At 36.7% G+C, this 21,141-nt stretch overlaps 1 protein-coding gene across 3 annotated transcripts; it reads left to right on the top strand.

The window, feature by feature from the left end:
• The first annotated feature begins 3,759 nt into the window (after positions 1–3,759).
• On the top strand, positions 3,760–21,141 carry Ccdc28a (coiled-coil domain containing 28A). 3 transcript variants are annotated; one of them, XM_015497833.2, is made up of 6 exons: positions 3,760–3,917; positions 6,113–6,312; positions 9,802–9,965; positions 13,765–13,919; positions 16,675–16,697; positions 20,544–21,141. In XM_015497833.2, exons 2-6 carry the CDS (start codon positions 6,155–6,157, stop codon positions 20,596–20,598), a joined length of 555 nt encoding a protein of 184 aa, XP_015353319.2. In that variant the 5' UTR covers positions 3,760–3,917; positions 6,113–6,154; the 3' UTR covers positions 20,599–21,141. The 3 variants fall into 3 exon arrangements, with proteins under 3 accessions (XP_015353319.2, XP_048654881.1, XP_048654878.1); XM_048798924.1 differs by lacking the exon at positions 13,765–13,919; XM_048798921.1 differs by lacking the exon at positions 16,675–16,697 and having other exon boundaries at positions 20,468–20,606.

A 21,141-nucleotide genomic window follows, 5' to 3' on the forward strand; every position in this document is an offset into this window, starting at 1 on the left:
GTTCCCTCCTTGAATAACAGACAGACTAGAGGTAAAGACAGGTAGATTGGGGCTAGGGTTGTGGCTCAGTGGTAGAGCACTTGCCTCTAGCATGTGTGAGGCAATGGGTTCGATTCTCAGCACCACATACAAATAAATAAAATAAAGGTCTATCAACAACTAAAAAATATATTTTAAAAAAAGACAGGTAGATTATCAGATGTCATCCCAGGAACCACTGCACTTTAAAATTAAAATTCGATTAAAACTAACCCTACCTGTATATAGCAGAAAAAACATATGTGTCCTTCTAAGTGTAGGGTAGAAAGTGGTTTGCAATTTTCCCATTCACTGTGGATGCTAAGTTCCTGCTTCATATGAGGCAGTTCAGGGTATAGACTATTGATATACATTTTGTCTTTGTTCACTATATCTCCAAGGATACAGAGCACAACCTTTTTTACTTTAGTTCTATAATGACTCATCCACATAAAGCTTTTCATCCATGACATTTGGAAGTATGAGTAGCATGTATGTGTGTTTACAGTAACACTAACAATTACAAATTAAAATTAAAGTTCCTTGCTCTTTTAAAAGTCCTCCTTCTACCTATCATTTTAACCAGTTTTTCTTCTTCTGCCACCCTCTCTTTGCTGTTTCTTAGCAACAACACTCAACCCCCACACTCCAGGGAGCGATTTTTCCTCCTTTATTACACAGGGCAAGTTGACTTTCTCAATTTCATATCCTCAAACTCAGCCTCCTACATATCTGTGTGTGTCCAGTTGTCATTGTGACCCCATAACCGGTCATCTACCTTGAGTTTTACCTCCTTTCTTGCCTCTACATACAGATTTATTTTTCCAGTGACAGAAATCATGCCAACTTCTTAAAAGGCAGAGTGGTAGGAATTTGGGTTTTAAACAAACTTCTTTGGTATTTATGTGTATTTTCCAATAATGGAGATTGAACCCAAGGCCTCACTGTGCTAAGCAGGGGCTCTACCATTGAGCTATCCCCCTACCATTTCACAAACTTACTTGTTACACAGATATAAAGTGTCATGGTGGCCTCCTGGCTTCCCTTCTGCTCTCCCTGTCTCCCTTCTTTCCTTCCACTTCCATTAACATATTATGAGTTAGTCCTTCAAGTGTTTCTTGGCAGTCTTTTGGTACTTCATGCGAATACTGGTGAACTTGGTCTAAACTTCTAGAAAAGGAGAGAAAACTGAAGGAAGGGTCATGATGAAGTATAACCCATGATATATTTTTTGTTTTCTGGTTAACACAGCCTTCAGAAATTGGAGTGCTCCTATTACAAGAATTTGTGGAAATGACCACCTACCTTGGTGATAACCATCCCCTAATCCTGTCAATTACTCTTGGCCTTAAAAGGAAGAATAAGTTTGAAATTGGATTAAAACATGAATTTGCAGAATCACAAACTATCCTAAATGATAAGTTTTAAGAACTAAAACTAAGTTTTAGTTCCTAAGCATTAGATCTTTTGGCAGGAAGGCCAATCTACTGCTTCCTCAAACATGCCAAGCTCACTTGTGTCTTAAGACCTGAACTTCAGGATATGTTTTGTTCAGGGATGTTCCTCTCCTAGATCATTCCAAGGTTGGATCAGGAGCTTCATTCAGATCTCAACCTAGAAGTTGTCTTTTCAGGAAGGCCTCCCCTGATATTCATCCTTCAGTACCCCACTCCTTACAATAACTCCCTATGACTTTAAACTGCTATTTCAAGGCATTTAACCATCAAATGATAGTCTTATTTGCCTCCTAATTTATTGTTAATTTCTTTTATCAAGAACACAGATCTCTGACTACAGGGTTTTTTTCTGTTGTTGTTGTTTGTTACTAGGGATTGAACCCAGGGGTGTTCTACCACTAAACTACATCCAAACCCTTTTTATTTTTAGGTAGCATCTCCTTAAGTAGCTCAGGCTGGTCCCATATTTGCTATCCTTCTGCCTCAGCTTCCTGACTAGCTGCAATTGCAGGTGTGAATCACCATGCCCAGCACTGTAGGGTTCTGAGAAAAGATACTGATAAGAATGTATCCCAGGGCATTGATTGTAATAGCAATAAATGGGAAAAGATCTAAATATTCATCAATATAGGAGTTCCAAATAATTTGTAGCAAACCTATTTTGATTATATAGGCAAAAAATGAAGTAAATATATAAAGCAATATAGATAGATTTTAAAAACATAGAATGGGGTGAAAAATATTGAGTTGCAGATCAATTCACAAAATACAATAGCATTCATGTAAAACTTCAACATTCCAAAGCCATTTCATGTATTGTTTATAAACACATAGTAATGCTTTAAATATAGAAACCTAGTTTATTAAGATTCATTTTCAGGGGCTGGGATTGTGACTCAGTGGTAGAGTGCTTGCCTAGCACGGGCTGGACCTGTTCAATCCTCAGCACTACATAAAAATAAAGGCATTGTATTGTGTCCATCTACACCTAAAACATAAATATTAAAAAAAAAGATTCATTTTCATTCCTGATCCTAGTTGCCTCTTGGGAGATTAGTAGAGTGGGCACCCACTTTTACTCTAATGTTCTATTTCTTTCGTCTAAAACTGTAAAATGACAAAACTTTGACATCTGTTCATTTTGGATACTGAGTACGTGAGTGTTTGCTCTGTGTTTTAAATTTTTTTGTTTTGTTTTGTCTGCCAGGGGCAGTGTCCCACACACGCTTTTAATTTCAGCTACTTGGGGAGGCTGAGACAGGTGAATTGCCAATTAGAAGCCAGCCTGGGAAATTTAGTGAAACTCGGGGTCTAAAAAAAAATGTAGGGGGCTGGGGATGTAGCTCAGTGGTAAGGCGTCCCCTGGGTTCAATCATCACACTCACACACACCCCAAATCAATCATAATTTAAAAATGGAGGGTAGTGGAAGAACAATCCATACTAGAAACCAGGAGACTTGGATTCATCTTTGCCTTTTCTCTCTGGCATTGACATAACCTCATTAGCAAATAGCCAAGGCGGTGTTCCTTCAAAGTCCCTTCAATTTGAAAGAATCTAAAATTTCCCATCTCCAACCTCCACACAGGGAAGGCTACCCAGACCAGGGAATGAAAAATGTATTTCTTCTCCCATTCAGGGTAAATCCTTCTCTCAACACGCAATTCCTTGTCCAGGGGAACAGTACAGTCGGAGATCGTCTCTGGCTACTTGGATTGACTTCCCTCAGAGATTCCTGTGGGGGGATTAGGACACCTACCTCATAAAATTGTAGTGAGTTTTATTGATAACGCAAGTGTAGTACCTGGACAGAGCCGCTACTAACGGTAGTAACAATAACCTCACTTAGGGTCTCAGCAACTTGATCACAACCTCGTTTTTCCCGCGGCCCTCCAACCGGAGTCGGTTTAGTCTACTAGAGTTGGGGCAGCGAATCGGAAACACTCAGGAGCCGTTGCTATGGCGACACTTTGCTCCGCGCCCGGCTTTAAACGAATAGCATGCTGGGAATTGTAGTGCGTGGGGCTGAGTCTCGCCTCAGGGGCGGGGCTGCGTCCTGTAAGGGTACTACATTCACCTTTCCCAGCTCCACCGCCACTCTTTATCACGCCCTGTGTCTCGACCACAGAGCCTAAAGTGCAAAGGCCGGTCATGGGTCCTCCTTTCCACGCCTTTCAGAGTCACAGCTGAAGGAAGGGCGGGGGAAGCAATGAGGTGCCGACGGCGGAGACCCGAGAGACACTGTTGGAGCAGGAAGGGGCGGGGCTCCCGCCCAGGGTACGAAGGCACCGCCTCCTTGTGTCACTTCCGTAAACAAGGGACGCTGCGCTGCCGCGGGTCTGGAGATGTGACCCGGGATCTAGCTGCAGCTGCCGCAGTGGCGTCCGAGGTTCCCGGATCTTTGCGGGTTGAGGAAAGGGACCCGGACCCTCTACTTCCTCGGGTAGGTAATGAAAGCAAAGGAAACCCCGCCACGCCCTCCTTAAGGCCCCCTTAGGTCACTGCTGGGTTTGGGATGGTGATGGGTTATCGCTTTGGAGGACTGGGAAAGGGGAATGGGGTGAAGTCCAGAGGGACTTTCCCTGGTCCTGCTTGGAGGCAGGGTCTGGCACCCAAAATTAGTTTGTAAGCCTGAACGGTTTGCGCCTTCTCTAAAACGTTCCTTGCTGCTTGGTATACAAGAAGGATTTCGGTGGTTTTGTGACACATGTTACCTTCACTAAACGAATAAATCTCAAGCCTTGGCCCCGCAGAACACCATTGCCTGAGGTCACAGTTTATTTGCGTTACTTTACTTCTTAGGTTTTCTTTTTTTTCCTCCCTTGATCGTGGGTCGCCAAATGTGTTAGCATCCTTTTTGGGAGGGGTTGCTGAGGATTGAACCCGGTCACTTTATCACAGAGCTACGTCCCCAGTCCTTTTTATTTCTCATTTTGAGATAGGATCTAGCCAGGTTGCTGAGGCTGGTCACGACCTTGTGATCCTCCAGTCTCAGCCTTCGGAGTGGCTGGAATTTACAGGCATCTGCCACCATACAAGGCTGTATTATTACCATCTTAAAATTTGAAGGCCAATGTGTTTATGTGTATCATAAATGTATGCAGACCCTTGCCTCTTTGGAGAACTGATACCCTATTGTCTCTATTCAGTTGCCTTTTATAGTTCCATTTAATTTGCATGTTGAAACAAACCCCATATGAGTGTTTTATTACTAAAAAATGCTTTCATTTCTCCCACCAGTACTGGGGATCGAACCACGAACTTTCTACCACTGAGTTAATTCCCCATTCCTTTTATTGACGGATTGATTGATTGAGACAGAGTTACCAAGGCTGGCCTGGAATTTGTGATCCTCCTGTCCCAGCTTCTTGAGTGGCTGGAATTGCAGGTTTTGGCCAAGGCATCTGGCCTAAAAATGCTTGTTAGGAGAAATATTGTTTGCCAATATTTAAATGGATTTACAGTTGGTGTCTGGAATTAGAGACTGGGCACTGGCATCTTTCCCAGAAAGCCTTTTCTTTTTTGGAGGTATCATAGCTAAACTCGTGATTGTCTAGAGTCAATCAAAACTCAGCATTTTAATTTCCAGGGCTAATGGTACTGAGTTCAGACAATAGCAAGAAAGAAAATCTATTTTCATTAAAATTCTCAAATAACTTTTAGGAGTGACAGCAGGGTTTGAATCTTTTTGAACAGTCACAGCATGATTAAATACAACACGATATTTTTTAAAAGGTCTAATGTTCCTAATGCAATGTACAATTTGATAGGGTATATAGCCATCTGAATTTCTCATTTTTATGATAAATGAGTCAATGGAATTAAGAAAAAATTAACCTATGCAAAAATAAAACAGGACATTTTGGGATATCTGAGTTAAGAAATAAAACTGGTTAATATGTGAAGTAATGGGACAGTATTGAGATAAATATAAAGCCTTACACATATTCCCCATGAAAGGGACATCTGTAACTTTATAGTGTTAATTTTAAAAATATGAGCAAAACCAAAGATATGATTCATGTTTCCTTAGACATTGGTAGTATATTTAAGTATTCAAAATAGGTGAGAAACAAGCTTGATTTTTATAGAACTGCACTTGATCATAGAGCTAGAATCTAGCTAGAATCAGTCTTACTTCTAGGTACAAACTAATGTTTGCTTGGTAATTGAAATAAGACTTCTAGTTGTTATTTAAAATTCTGATACCCTGAAAATTATACATCTGTCTGAATCTGAGTTGTTTTTTCTAAGAATACATTTTGAAAGGGAGACCTAAAGGCCACCTAAAACTTGAGTCAGGCTGGGATATAACACGAATGACTTGTTTTATTGTTTATATATATTGTGCACCTTGTGTAATGTTTGCTTCTCAAGGGCAGGAACTTTGTCGTATTTAGTGCTGTTCCTCAATATTCATAATAGGACCTGGCTCATGGGAGAGAATCAGCAAATATTTGTAGGAAAAGTGAATTAAGAAAATGGTTAAAAAGTGTATAAAGTATATCACACAAACTTAAGGGATCCTTATTCTTACTTTCTAATGACCTCTGAAATTCTTAATCCTCCTTTGAGTGGGTCTTTGAATCTCTTTCATATTATAGCTAATGTATACAATTACTGTGTTTCTTTACTTAGGTCTTAAGAAGCTGGCCTTGGTGCAACAAGGAACTTAAAACAATGGAAGAGCGGAAAGTGAAGAGGAGGAGTCCAAAATCTTTTAGTGCCCATTCTACTCAGGTTGTTAATGCCAAAAAAAATGCCATTCCAGTTAGTAAGAGCACAGGGTTTTCAAATCCAGCATCACAGTCAACTTCACAGCGACCAAAGTTAAAAAGGTGAATTCTTCTTTCACATTTTCACAGTAAAATATTGAGTCAATTCCTCCTCCCTTTTTTTTTTTTGTAGTGTGGATTGAATCCAGGGTTCAATATCCCCAGCTCCTTTTATTTCTTATTTTGAGACAGGTCTTGCTAAGTTGCTTAGGGGCTCACTAAGTTGCTGAGATTGGCCTCAAATATGTAATCCTCCTGATCCTTCTACCTCAACCTCTCCCAAGTTGCTGGGAATTCAGGTGCCCAGTTTTAGAGTCAGATTTTGAATAAAGTTATAATTGGTAGAGAAAGAAGGCTAAGAAATTTTAAGGCAAGAATTCCTTTCTTTAAATTAATTAATTCATTCTTTCTACCCCCCCCCCCCGTCTTGTACTGGGATTGAACTTAGGGCCTTATATATGCCAACCAAGCACTGAGCTGCATCTCTAGTCCTTTTAATTTTTAAGTTTGATACAGGGTTATGTTAAATTACCCAGGCTGGTCTTGAACTTGGGATCCTCCTGCCTCAGCCTCTAGAGTAGCTGAAATTACAGGTATGCACCACCACAACTTGCCTTTCTCTAAATTCTTAATAGCAGTTTAAAAACTGATATTATTGTCATTTGTTACCTGGTAATTTTATTCCCCTATTTTCTAGAATGTAGGCTTTCTGAGGACTAAAGCTGTATTGATCATCATTGTGTGCCTGACTATATTCACAGTGGGGCTTTGCAATATTGTAATTTCATTGTATGATTTTTGGTATTAAATTATCCTAACATAAAGTGAGACAATGAGACATAACCAAAAGCATTGAAGTAGGAATAATCGGTTTTGTTTTACCTTCTGTGGTTTTTTTCTTTTTTGAGAGGGTTGTTAAACAGTGAATTGATGTGAAACCGTTTCTTCAATAAAACTTCCAAATTTGAGAGGAGAAAAATATATTTATTATATTGAAACCTTACATTTTATAGTGGTTTATCTCAGAATTTAATGTGGATTTCTTTAACATGCAGATTCTAGCTTGGTGCAGTGAGGCATACCTATAATCCCAGTGACTGAGGAGGCTGAGGCAGAAGGATCGAAAATTTAAGCCCAGCTTCAACAATGTAATGAGGCTCTAAGCAACTCAGCAAGACTCTGTCTCTAAATGTAAAATAAAAAGGGATAAGGAATATAGTTCAGTGGTAATGCACACCTGGTTTCAATCCCAAGTGCCCAAAAATAAAATATAGATTCTGAATCAGTCTGAGATGGGGCCTCACATGAGCATTTCCAGTAAGCTCACAGGTAAGATTGATGTTACTGGGTCATGGACAGCATTTTGAGTAGCAAAGTACTGGATAATGTGATTTAACACAACTTACAGAAAATGCAAACTTTACTTTGTAAAGAACTGTTAGTGTAACAACAGCCTTTGAATTCTAAATTTTTTCTTAAGAATTATTATTTTCTTTCTTTTGTCCAGTGCTTTTCCTAGGCATATATATATATACTTATATTATCCTCATTGTGGTAAGTACAGTTGTGGATAAAATGTCTGTAGTGTTATATAAACATAATTGAGACTGGATGCTGTGGCATATGCCTACAATCTCAGAAGCTCCAGAGGCTGAGGTACCAGAGGATCATAACTTCAGGGCAACTTAGCAAGACCCTGTGTCAAATTAAGAAGTAAAAAAGGGCTGGGTCTGTGGCTCAGTGATAAGTACACCTGGGCATATACCTACAATCTCAGTAGCTCCAAAGGCTGAGGTAGGAGGATCACAACTTCTGGGCAACTTAGCAAGACCCTGTGTCAAAATAAGAAATAAAAAGGGCTGGGTCTGTGGCTCAGTGATAAGCATTCCTGTGTCCAATCCCAAGTACTGAAATAAAAGAAAAAAAACCAGTAACACACACACACACACACACACACACACACACACACACCCCAAGAATCTGTAGTTTATATTGGGTTTTAAAGATATCACAACAATACCTTTTCCTTTTTGCCTATTTAACCCCTCCTTGCTTGTTAAGCCTTCACTCACATATCACCTTGAGGAAGCCCTCCTAGCTTACCCTGGGCTGTATGACCTGCTCTTTGCTTTTATATGGCAGTGTGCATAGATAGCACTGTCATTCAAGTAGTTGAGAGCCTGGCATATGCCAGACGTGCAATAAGTGATAATTAGTCTCAGGGTTCCTAAAAGGCCCTCCTGAGGAAACAGTATTTAAACAGATTTAAAGGATGTGTGGGAGGTCACCTGGCAAGGGTGGCAGTAAGCAGAAGATGTGAATGTAGGCAGAGGATTAGCATGTAAGAAGACAGAATGTTTCTAGAAAACTAAAGAGATTCAGGGTAGTAGTTAGAGCACAGACAGGAGAAGATAGGATTTCTTAAGGATATGGGACTTAGGAAGCAGTACAAAGCTGAAGGGTATAAATTATATGATATGATTTGATTTTTAATAAGTGGACCTGGCTGCCTTTTGAGGCAGGAAGGGGCATCAGAGACCACACACAGAGATAAGGAGACCAGTTGGGAAGGTGCTTGGAGTCATTAGGACAAGAGCTATGATGGTGGCTGGGGATGTAGCTCAGTGGTAGAGGCCTTGCCTAGACACAGGAGGCCCTAGCACCAAGGAGGGAGAGAGAGAAAAAAAAAAAAAGAAGAAGAAGAAGGGAGGGGGGTTAAGAAGGCAGTGGCAAAGGAGAGAACTAGGAAAATTAGATAATTTATGGGTATAATCAATAGGACTTCATGATAGCATGTGGGGGCCTTATGAAGTGGAGGGGTCGAGGATTACAAGAGGTTTTTAGCACTGCATCATATGGTGACTATATATTTAAATGTCTTCCTTTGTCCTTAGACTGGGCACTTCTGGTATGTCAGCTACAGAGTAGGGACCCCATAATCATTTGTGGAATTACTGATAATTCAAGAAACAAATAGGGCAAAGTTCAGAAGGGGAAGATGTTTTACTGAAAAATGAAATAATGAAACATAAGCTAGTAAAAAAGACTAATTTTCTTTTCAATTTTTTATAGTCCAGAGAAATAGTGTATCATATAAATGTATTAATCAAACTTTTTGCTGGATATGGGGTGCGTGCCAATAATCCCAGCCATTGGAGGCAGGAGAATCACAAGTTCAAGGCTAGCATCTGCAAATTAGCAAGGCCCTAAGGAACTTATTGAGACCCTGTCTCAAAATAAAAAATTAAAAAAACAAAAGGCTAGGAATGTTACACCCCTGGATTCAATCCCCAGTACCAAAAAAAAAAAAAAAAAAATCCCACAGCTTTCATATGAATAAGAAATTGTATTCCATGCATTTGTTTGAGATGTTCACAACTTGTTCTTCCTCTCCCCTGATTGTTTTTTTCCTGGTCTATGGCTTGAGGTTATTGGTTTTATTTAGTATTGACTTTTTTCTGATTTCTTGTTCTTAAGGGAAAAATTAAGCAAAAATTAAATCTAGAATAGCCTGAAAATCTGTAACTAGAATTAATTGCATCATCTCTGCAGAGTGATGAAAGAAAAGACCAAACCTCAGAGTGGAGAAGGAAAAGGTGCTCAGTCAACTCCCATTCAGCACTCTTTCCTCACTGATGTCTCCGACGTTCAGGAAATGGAGCGAGGGCTCCTAAGTCTTCTGAATGATTTCCACTCTGGAAAACTTCAAGCATTTGGTAAGCAGTAAATATTTCTCTTTACTATTTTTTAAGATGTTTGTCATTAACATATATATTGATTTATGGAAGCGTGGACTTTCCCTCACCCATGTTTTTATTGATTGACTTCCTTTTCCCCTTTCTTATGCCTTCTGCTTCTTCCATCTCTCCTCTTCTCCCCAACCAGTTAACCAACAGTTAGGTTACATCTTTGTATATTTTCCCCAGGTTATAATCTGCATGGATGTCAATATTTAGACACGCAGACACACGCACAGATTTTTGTTTTCATTGTTTTACATAGATGGGACCTTATGTATACTTTTCTGTACCTTTTCTTTACTCAACAATATTTGATGGAACTCTCTGCACAGCTCTAATACATTCTCCTTTTAATTGCTACATAGTATTCTAAGTTATGAATATGCTCTACTTTATTTCAATCATTTTCCTATTGTTCACATCTCTGAGCCACTAAATGCAAAGGTATAGTGAACCTTCTTTTTTTTTTTTTTTTGTGGCACTAAGGATTGAACACATGGGCATTTTACCACTGAGCTACATTCTCAGCCCTTTTTTTTATTTTTATTTTTTAGTTGTAGATGGACACAATATCTTTATTTTTACTTATTTATTTTTATGTGATGCAAAGGATCGATCCCAGTGCCTCACATATACTAGGCAAATAAATGCTCTACCACTGAGCCACAACCCCAGCCCCTTATTTTTTTATTTTGAGATAGGGTCTCACTAAGTTTCCCTGGCTAACCTTGAACTTGGGTTCCTCCTACCTCAACCTTCTAAGTAACTGGGATTACAGATGTGCTCCACTATGCTTGGCATCCACAGTGAAGATTCTTAGATTAATTCTTATTCTGGTACTTTTATTTCTTTGCAAAGAATTACCATGAGTGGAATTATTGGGTCACAGCATATATGTAATTTTAATTTTAATTGAAGTGTCCAGATTGCTTTCCAAAAAAAAAAACCCTTACATTTCTCATTTCTAGCAGCAGTTTACAAAAGAGTTCCATCAGATATTGTTGAATAAAGAAAAGGTACAGAAAAAAAGGGTTTTTTTCCCAAATTCCCATCAAGAACAGTTTTGTATAGTGTCTTTAATAGTATTGTGTCTTAATTTTTGCTACTCTGTTGGCATCGATTAAGATTCTTTAAATTTATTTATTTATTTTAAGCTTTTAGTACTGACAATTAAACCCATGGATGCTGAGTTACATATCCAGTACCCCAACTCTCTCTGTACATATATATGTAGATATAGAGATAGGCAGACAGGTATTTGAGACAGGGTTTGACTAAGTTGCTGAGGCTGGCCTCAAACTTGTAGCCCTCCTGCTTTAGCCTTCTGAGTTACCAGTATTTCAACTTGGTGTCACTGTGTTGAGCTAACAGTATTAAAATTTCTACTGAATTTGAGTATTTTTGTGTATTTGGTAAGCAGTTGGATTGTTCTTTTTAGTATTTCATTCAGTTTTGAATTTGGTTATTTATCCTGTTGTTGTCAATTGCCAAGAGCAATTTAGCTTTGTAAAAGTTTTAATTTTTTGCATACTCAACTATGTCTATCTTTTTTTTTATTGTTTCTGGATTTGTAGTCTTTTATATAGTATGTTGAAAATAATACATTAAAAGCACATTACTTTTAGCACTACCTCATCCCGGTATGGTGGTATCTGAAGAATTCTTTGACTTTCCTCTCTCCTTCTTTCTTCCTTCCCATCCTTGAGATGTTCCCTTTAGATCACTTTTACTTCTTTCCTACCTCCCTACACAATTCTTGCTATGTAGGTAACTTTGTTTGAACTGAAGTCCTTTCTTATGTGTCTGGTACTCTACCGCTATCTGTAAGTGTCACCATGAGATTTATTTCCAGCTGGATTCTTTCTTAGCAGGTAATAATTTTTTTCTGCATTGTTACTTAAAAGACCTTTTTTAATCTTTAAAATTTAGGCATTTATCAACATGTGCTTAGGTCTTTGTCTTTTTTTTTTTTTTAATATTTATTTATTTATTTATTTAAGTTCTCGGCAGACACAACATCTTTGTTTGTATGTGGTGCTGAGGATCGAACCCGGGCCGCACGCATGCCAGGCGAGCGTGCTACCGCTTGAGCCACATCCCCAGCCCCAGGTCTTTGTCTTTTCTCACCAGTCCTGTCTGGGATTCAGTAAGGCTTTCTTACTTGCTGACTCATCTTTCATCTTGCAGAATGCTTTTTCTATTGTTTATTGTTTCTCCTCCATCTATTACTTTTTAGTCTTCTGGTGCTTCTGTTGCTTTTAGGTTACCTTCATCCATTTTCTGACTCACTCATCTTTTCCCTTGTGGCTTCAATTGCTTTATATTTTTATTCTTACTATATATATTTCTCTCTCTCTCTCTCTCCCCCACACACCCCTTATACCACACACACACACACACACACACACACACACACACATATCTTGAGGTATTTGTTCTTCCAGCTTACTAATAGTTAAAATAGAAGACATTTACTGTGAATAAAGGATGATTTTGAAAGAACTGTAACTAATTTTAAATATTAGTAGTCCTTAACATACTATAGTATAGTTAATGAATTAAGTTATAAAGCTCACTACAGGAAACTATAGTATAATCTACATTAATTCATATTGACTCAAGATATGTATTTTAACTTTAGCTGAACTATGCCTGTTTAGTACATTCAGGAAAAATAGAAAGCTCTTTTTTTTTTTTTTTAAATTATAGTATCATGAGTTTGCAGTGGCTGTACTTAAACTGGATAAGGATGTGTACTATGTAATATATACATAAATTTGTTCTTGTGGGCAGATGATGTCACTCTAGTTAGTAAATCATGTAAGATCTATCCTTTACCAAGCAAGTTGCCTTGCACTATTGTGTATATGATCAAAAACATTACATTATAGCCAGGCATGGTGGTGCATGCCTATAATCCCAGTGGCTCAGCAGGCTGAGGCAGGAGGACTGCAAATTCAAAGCCAGCCTCAGCAAAAGCAAGGCACTAAGCAACTCAGTGAGACCCCTATCTCTAAATAAAATACAAAATTGGGCTGGAGATGTGGCTCAGTGGTCGAGTACCCCTGAGTTCAATCCCCAGTACCCACCCCGCCAAAAAAAATTACATTATGCTCTTCTTGCTTCATAACATTCTTCATGCTTCATAAATATTTTCTAAAGGAAGAATATATAATTGCTTGGAAAAAATGATTCATGGTTGAAGTTCTGGTAGAAATCTTAATTTCTCTCATTATAAAATGTTGTGTCAATCAATTCAAATGTTAGTTGTCAAATTGAACTTAATTAGACGGTGCTGTTGCTTCTATATATTATATTGCTATTGAATAAAAATATTTTTATTACTTAAGGAAAGATTTTCTTTTTTAAAAAAAAATACATATTTTCTTTTAGTGAACAAAGTCAATTATTAGGTTGGTTATTGTTTTCCTGATAAAAAATTTGATTTGTGCCAGGCATGGTGCGCATGCCTGTAATCCCAGCAACTCAGGAAGCTGAGACAAGTTCAAGGACAGCCTTGACAACTTAGTGAGATGCTGTCTCAAAATAAAAAATGAAAAGGGCTGGGGATGAAGCTCAGTGGTAGAGTGCCCCAGGGTTCAAGTTCAATCCCCAGTATGGTGTTTTTGATTTGTAATTATACATAGAAAATATGCAAATAATTTACAAAAGAAAAAACATGGATTTCTTTTAGAGCACCCAGAGTTTATATGTTTTTCCTCAAGGCTATTAGTTTTAACATTAATCTTTATTAATGTTCTGGAATGTTCCCCAGGAAATGAATGTTCCATAGAACAGATGGAACATGTTCGGGGAATGCAAGAGAAATTAGCTCGCTTGAATTTGGAGCTCTATGGGGAGTTAGAGGAACTTCCTGAGGATAAGAGAAAAACAGCCAGTGATTCCAATCTGGACAGGCTTCTGTCTGATGTAAGTATAGTTATTTTTCTCTATTCTTTAAAAAAAATATGGCAATAAAGTTCACTGTACAAAACTCACCTTTTAAACACTTTAAAGTGTACAATTTACTGGTTTTTAGTATATTCATAGTGTTGTGCAGATGTAATCACTGTCTTAATTTCAGAACATGTTAATTACCCCCAAAAGAAGCCTGTACCTTTCAATTCCCCCGCTCTCCCCATCTTTTAGAAACCCCCAGTCTACTTTCTGCCTTTATGGATTTGCCTACTGTGGAATTTTATATAAATGGAATTATACAAAATATGTGCTTTAAGGGTATTCTTTGACTTAGTATTTTCAGGTTTTATCCATGTTGTACTTTACTTTTTTAAAAAGTACGTTTTCCAAAGAAATGTATCCTAAGGAAATAATCATACTTATGTCTAAACATGTATTTTCAGAAAACTGGCAAATATAAAAAGGAAATATTTGCTTATGCACATATTATATATGCACAGATATTACATGTAAAAATGTTGTATACATATATATGTATAGATCTTTAGAGACGATAGTAGTCAAAGAACTTTACCTCAGGCTGGGGTTGTGGCTCAGTAGTAGAGCGCTTGCCTAGCATATGTGAGGCACTGGGTTCAATCCTCAGCACCGCATATAAATAAAGGTCCATTAATAACTAAAAAAATATTTAAAAAAAAGAACTTTACCTAAAATGTTTAATATTCTTTGTGTTATTTTTACTTAGGTGGTGGTTACCTATTTTTAAATACAGAACTGTGTTGGGTGTCTATGGTAATTTAGTACATTGCCATGTATATGAGTTTGGTAGGCTGCCATAACCAAGTACCACAGACAGGGTGGCTTAAGCAACAGGAATTTATTTTCTCACAGTTCTGGAGGCTGAAAGTTGGAGTTCAAGGGGTTGACAAGGTTGGTTTCTTCAGAAGTCTCTGTCCTTGGTTTCTAGATAGTGACCTTCGTATTCACATGGCATTCTACCTCTGTGCACACCTGTCAAAATTTCCTCTCCTTTTTAAGGGCACCTGTAACATTGGATTAGGGCCCACTCTAAGTACCTCATTTTGACTTAATTACCTCTTAAAGGCCTGGTCTCAAGTATACTCATTCTGAAATATTATGGGTGAACACTAAAACACGAATTTTGGGAGTAGTCATTTTTCAACCCCAATATCTGGTAAGATTGTTGGACTGAGAATTGTTAGTTCAGTTGTCTCTTTAAATGCTTTTCGAGACAAACATAAATAAAACAAATTCAACATACTTTAGTTTTAAATTTCATATTTACTAATGATAAGAAGGGTCTACTGTTGCTTTTCTCTGTCATTTGAATAAGCAAATTCAAGGGAAACTGTATGCCCATACTTTTAAAATTTCAAGCCTCTATTCTTTTTATTTTTCAGGTTTTTTGTATTCAGTTTTGCAAGCATTCTTTTTACCAGTTTGTTTTGTTTTATTCCTCTTAGCAAATATAGGTTAGTTTGCTATGCACTGTAGGAAAGTAACTATGATGTGGTAAAAAGAACACTGAATTTGAAGCCAGAAAAAACCTTTGTTTAGTTCAAGGCTTATATTTAGATTATACTGTGTAACACTGAACAATTTTAACATTTTTGTAATTCAAATTTTTCCTTCTGTAAAGTTAGGTGTACTATGATTTGAATGTTTGTGTCTTCCCAGAAATTACATGTTGAAATTCTCAACCCAAAGGTTATGGTAGTGGGAGGTGGCCTTTGGGAGTAAAAAGGTCAAGAATGGAATTAGTGCCCATTCAAAGAGGCATGAGGGAGACCCCTACCCCTTCTACCTGTGAGTACACAATGAGAGGTTGCCATATTGGAACCAGGAAGTGGGAGGTCACCAGACACCAAATCTGCTGGCATTTTAATCTTGAACTTCCAGTCTCCGGAACTGTGAGAAATGAATTTCTGTTGTTCACAAGCCACCAGTTTATGGTAATTTTTTTTTTTTTTTTTTTTTTTTTTTTTATACTGGGGATTGAACCCAGGGACACTTTACCACTGAGTTACATCCCCAGTGTTGTAATCCTCCTGTGATCCTTGTGATCCTCCTTTCTCAGCCTCCCAGTCACTGTGATTACAGTCTAGACCACCATATTTGGCAGTTTATGTTATTTTGTTATAGCAATCCAAACAAAGACAAAAAGTGATAAATTATACTTTATACTTTAAAACTGAATGACATAAAATAGTTTTGTAATTCATAAAGGTTTTAAAGATAGTGTAATTAAAATGGCAACTTTTTCTTTTAAAAGTTATTATTAGAAGTTATTATAATTATGGATGGGTTTGGGAATACTTACAAAACTCCAGTTTTTAGCCTTTGATCTCAGTTTCTTCTCATATTATGTTGCATAAATGATAAAGCTACCTTTTTTGTACTTGACCACTAAGCCACATCCCCAGCCCTATTTTGTATTTTATTTACAGTCAGGATCTCACTGAGTTGCTTAGCACCTTGCCATTGCTCAGGCTGGCTTTGAACTCATGATCCTCCTGTTTCAGCCTCCTGAGTTGTTGGGATTATAGACATGTTGTGCCACTGTGCCCAGCTAAAGCTACTTTTTAATTAATTTGCAAAAGGGAATTTCCCAGATTGGAAATTTTTTGAATGTTTTTCTTAAGAACTATTAAATGAAAAAAATTCTTAAAAATATAGAGGTAACAATGACTTATATTTATAATTACTTATATTTATCTTATAAAAATTTTGTTTCTTTGTTTTACAGTTGGAAGAATTGAATTCTTCTATGTATCCTTTGCCTACTAGCAACAATGAAAAGCCTATAGTTTATAATTATAAAATTTATAATTTTGTAATTTGTAATCCCTATCACATTTTAGAAAAAGGTATTATTTAAGTATAGTGAACAAAAATACAAAATATTTACTGGGTCCACCTCTCTTCCCCTTTGGTTTCCAAATGGAATTTCCTCAATGTTTTGTGTGCTGAAATTTTGTTTCTGCTTTATTCTGCATTGCTTTATATTGTTTTTGAACTCTTTAAAAACTAAGTTAATTATTTTTTAAGTCATGATAATTAAGGATTAGGCTAGTTGCCATAGAAATTATTTGAATCTTAGATTCTGAGATGAACTGGCTATTGGATCTAGAGAAAATATACTATACTTAATAACATTACCTAGAATATTTTAAATATATAAAATTGAAAATTAGGTATCATCAAATTACAGCCTTGAGGGATGTGTATGTAGCTTATGAACCAACATTTTCACAATTAAGTGTGCTAAGCATAATATAGGAATAGCTCAAAGGAAAACACCAATGCTTACCAATATTCAGGATTTAATTTTTCAATCTAGAAAAATTATTTCAGGAACTTTTCAAAATGTATTTTTGAACATAATGGTAGGAACATTAGAGTAATAAGAAATGATGCCAGTTACAGAATATGTACAGAATATTTAATTTGAGAAGTAAAAAATCCCCTTTAAACCAGATAATGAGATAGAAAGGATACTGGCTATTCATCTAGAGATTTTATCATTTGATAGTTAGTTCCATATTTTGATGATGTAACATTGGGCAAGTTGTTTAACATCTCAGAGATCTCTGTAATATGTGAACGCATATGTGAAAATTTCCAAACTATATATATATTCCATATCCCATATGGAATATATATGTATGTAAATTACTATTTCTATAACATTATATACTGTTATTAATTACTCAGTTGTGTAGTAACAACAATTAAGAAATAAGGAAGTATATACAAATCCAGTAATAACAATTAACATCTAGCCTTTATAAATACTTACTATTTGCTAAGTATTGTGTGAAGGATTTTACACATATTACTTCATTTGGTCTTACCTTTGGAAGCAGGTTGTTTTAGTCAGCTTTCTCACTGCTGTGACCAAAAGACTTGACTAGAACAACATAGAGGAGCAAAAGTTTATATAGGGGCTCACGGTTTCAGAGGTCTCATTCCATAAACAGCAGACTCCATTCCTCAGGGATCAAGGTGAGGCTGAATGTCACGGAAGAAGAATGTGGCAGAGGGAAGCAGCTCACATGATGATCAGGAAGCAGAGAGAGAGGTCTCCACTTGCCAGATACAAATATATACCACAAAGCCATACCCCAATTCCCGCCTCCTCCAGCCACACTCTATCACTTCAGTTATCACTCAGTTAATTCATGTCAGGGGATTAATTCACTGATTGGATTAAGACTCTCACACCCAGTCATTTCTGTCTCACACATAAGCTTTTGGGGGACACCTCACAGCCAAACCATAACACAGGTGTTGTTATTTATATTCTCCATTCTGCAGATGAGGAAAATAAATTTTTGAGAAGCTACATCAACCATGGGGAGAGATTAATAGATTAATATAAGATGTTATTATCAAGAAAGACTTTAAGAGAAGGGGGTAAGATTTGAATTAAATAAGGGACTTTGCTTAGAAGTCATTCCTTATTCTTTTTTTTTTCATTGTATTCCTTTTATGCTTTATGTTCTTTCTATGCCCAAGACACCCAACTATCTCCTATCCTCTTATCTGAGTTTTTGTTAAACATGTAGGCTTACTTGTTTTATCACTTTCCTTGATTCAAACTTTGGTGGGATTTGTCCACCACAAACAAGGCAGCCTGGGATAATACAAAAGTATAGGTTTTGGAGTACTTCGTTTTAAATCTTGGCAAATGGCATATAACCTTGAACAAAGTGCGACAACCCTGGTTTCCTCATATATGGTAAATGTTCTAGTTGTAATTAATCTTTCCCCTCCTTATTGCCTTCTTTGTCATCACTGTATCTGTTGTTCCTGTGTCCATGAATATTTCAAAATCCCTTCTCTAACCATAGCTGACATTATTAATCAGTCATGGCACTTTCTGCCTATTGAGCTTGGACATGGACATGAAATCTACTTGCCATCTCTTAACTGCAACTGTCAGGTATCATCAGTCTGCTTTCATTCTTTCTTCATTCTCTGTATGATAACACAGGTCACCTAATTTATTTATTTATTACCTGTTTTCATAACTTATGAATTTTCTGTTCCTACTCTAGAGCTTGACTGTTCGATATAGTATCTACTAGTCACATGGCTATTGAACACATGAAATGTAGCTGAATTGCAGTGTGTTATGAGTGTAATAGACACATCTGATTTCAAAGATTTGTCATAAAAGAATGGAAAATATTTCAATTTGTGTAATAATTATATATTGAAATGATTTTTTAAACATATATTAAGGTAAAATATACATTATTACAATCAAGTTCATTCTTTTTTCCTTTTAATATGACAGCTAGAAAATTTAAAATTTTTTTCTGTTTTGTTTTTGTTTGGTTTTGGTTTTGGTGGTAGGAATTGAACCCAGGGGTGCTTAACCTCTGAGCTACATTCCCAGCCCTTAGTTATTTTTTTAAATTTTGAGACAGGGTCTTGCTAAATTGGGGAGACTGGCGTCAAACTTATGATCCTCCTCACTCAGTTTCCTGAGTCCCTGGGATTACAGGCATGAGCTATGGTGCCCTGCTTGCAGTATAATTTTATTGAATAATATTGTTCTAGACTTCAGATAGCACTATTAATAAATTAATCTTCCTAAATCATTACTTTCTTCTTGTCAATTTTTAAAACCATGTCCAACTTTTTAAAGACTCTCAGTAATCTAGTCACAGCCTATACATCACGTTTTTCATCCCCATGAAGCTGGTTCTTTGAATGTCTTAATACCATATTCATTCATTCTCTCCGCATGCCTTTGTTAAGGTTGTACTTCCTGCCTGGAGTTGCTCTGGCTTCCTTCTCCTCCTTATCAAATTACACTCAAGCCTGCGGTTTCCATAAAGTGTTTTGTATGTAGCTTAACTGAACGTTCTTCCTTATTTTATTGTCTGTTTTTTTTTTTTTTTTTTTTTTTTTATGTTAAGGCTCATCCTTCCCGGTGAACTAGAATGCCTTTATGGCTGTGCTTACATCTATCCATTTTGCAACCATTCATGTATTGCTAGCATTGTCCTCAGTGTATCCTTATTATTGTTTAAATTAGGTCTTAGAAAATAGGTAACAAGTAGTATAGGAGAAAGGAAAATAAGAGGTGATGATGAGAAAGGAAAAGAATAATATATGCAGGAAATACTATATGCAGATTTCCTGCATATATTATTCTTTTTCAAAGAATGATTAAGGGGATTATAGAATATATTTTAGAGACATGATTATCTTAATTTGGACTCTTACAAAGAAGTTGTTTTCCTAAAGATGATAAAGAGATGTCTTCTCAAATATTTATTTTAATCCAGTAAGTCATCATATTTGACTCTAATTAGCTCCTAAATCATAAAAATGATTATTGCTGCATTAAAAAATAATGCTCTGTTGGAATCTGGAACATCATCTTTAGTAGTGATTGACTAAGCATAGACAGAGTATAATTCCTGCATTTAAAAATTGTCTTTCCACATCCAAGGATCCCAATAGCAACATAGCAGCTTTTCCTTAAATATATTTCTTTTCTTTCCTTCTTTTTAAATACTTAGCTCCTGAGTATAATTTCCTGAAATTTAAAAGAAGTACATACTATAGAATGAAAATCTTCTTAACTGATGAATTCAGACAAAAACTCCATTTGGCGGATGCACAAGATGTTCCAAATACTTCTACCAGCTAAACTGAAATGCACTTTGCCTTCTTGGGATTTGCAGAGAAGCGGCATTCTTTAATTTTACAGCTGAATCCAGTAGTGGCATTCTTTAATTTTACAGCTGAATCCAAAATCATCTTCCACAATAGGAATTCAAGTAATTAAAGTGCAAGTGCAATGATTGTATCCACATACTGCTTTTAGTAAATGTGCTCACTGTAATTCACTGTAACTGGAGATCTAGGCCTTGATGAAGGCTTAATCAGGAAATGCAATGCAAAGGTTGTACTCCTGTGCTTGATACTGTTGCCTTATGGGGTTATACTTGAAATGCATTTGTGCTAAATGTTCTTGATAGGGCTAAGGGATTTATCCTTCCTGAGCTCATCAAACTTATTCCAGTATTGATCGTAAGTTGATGGTGCACAGGCCTCTTGTGGCAGCCCAGCTTCGTTTACACTAGACAATCAGTACACACGCAGGTGTGTTTTCCAATGGCCAGTGACAAAAATGTTAAATAAGTATTTGTGAGATTTGCTATTTTTAATAAAATGATTCTTTTAAAAATGA

The sequence above is a fragment of the Marmota marmota genome, unplaced genomic scaffold (assembly GCF_001458135.2).
Source record: "Marmota marmota marmota unplaced genomic scaffold, marMar, whole genome shotgun sequence".
In the NCBI taxonomy this organism is placed as follows: domain Eukaryota; kingdom Metazoa; phylum Chordata; class Mammalia; order Rodentia; family Sciuridae; genus Marmota; species Marmota marmota.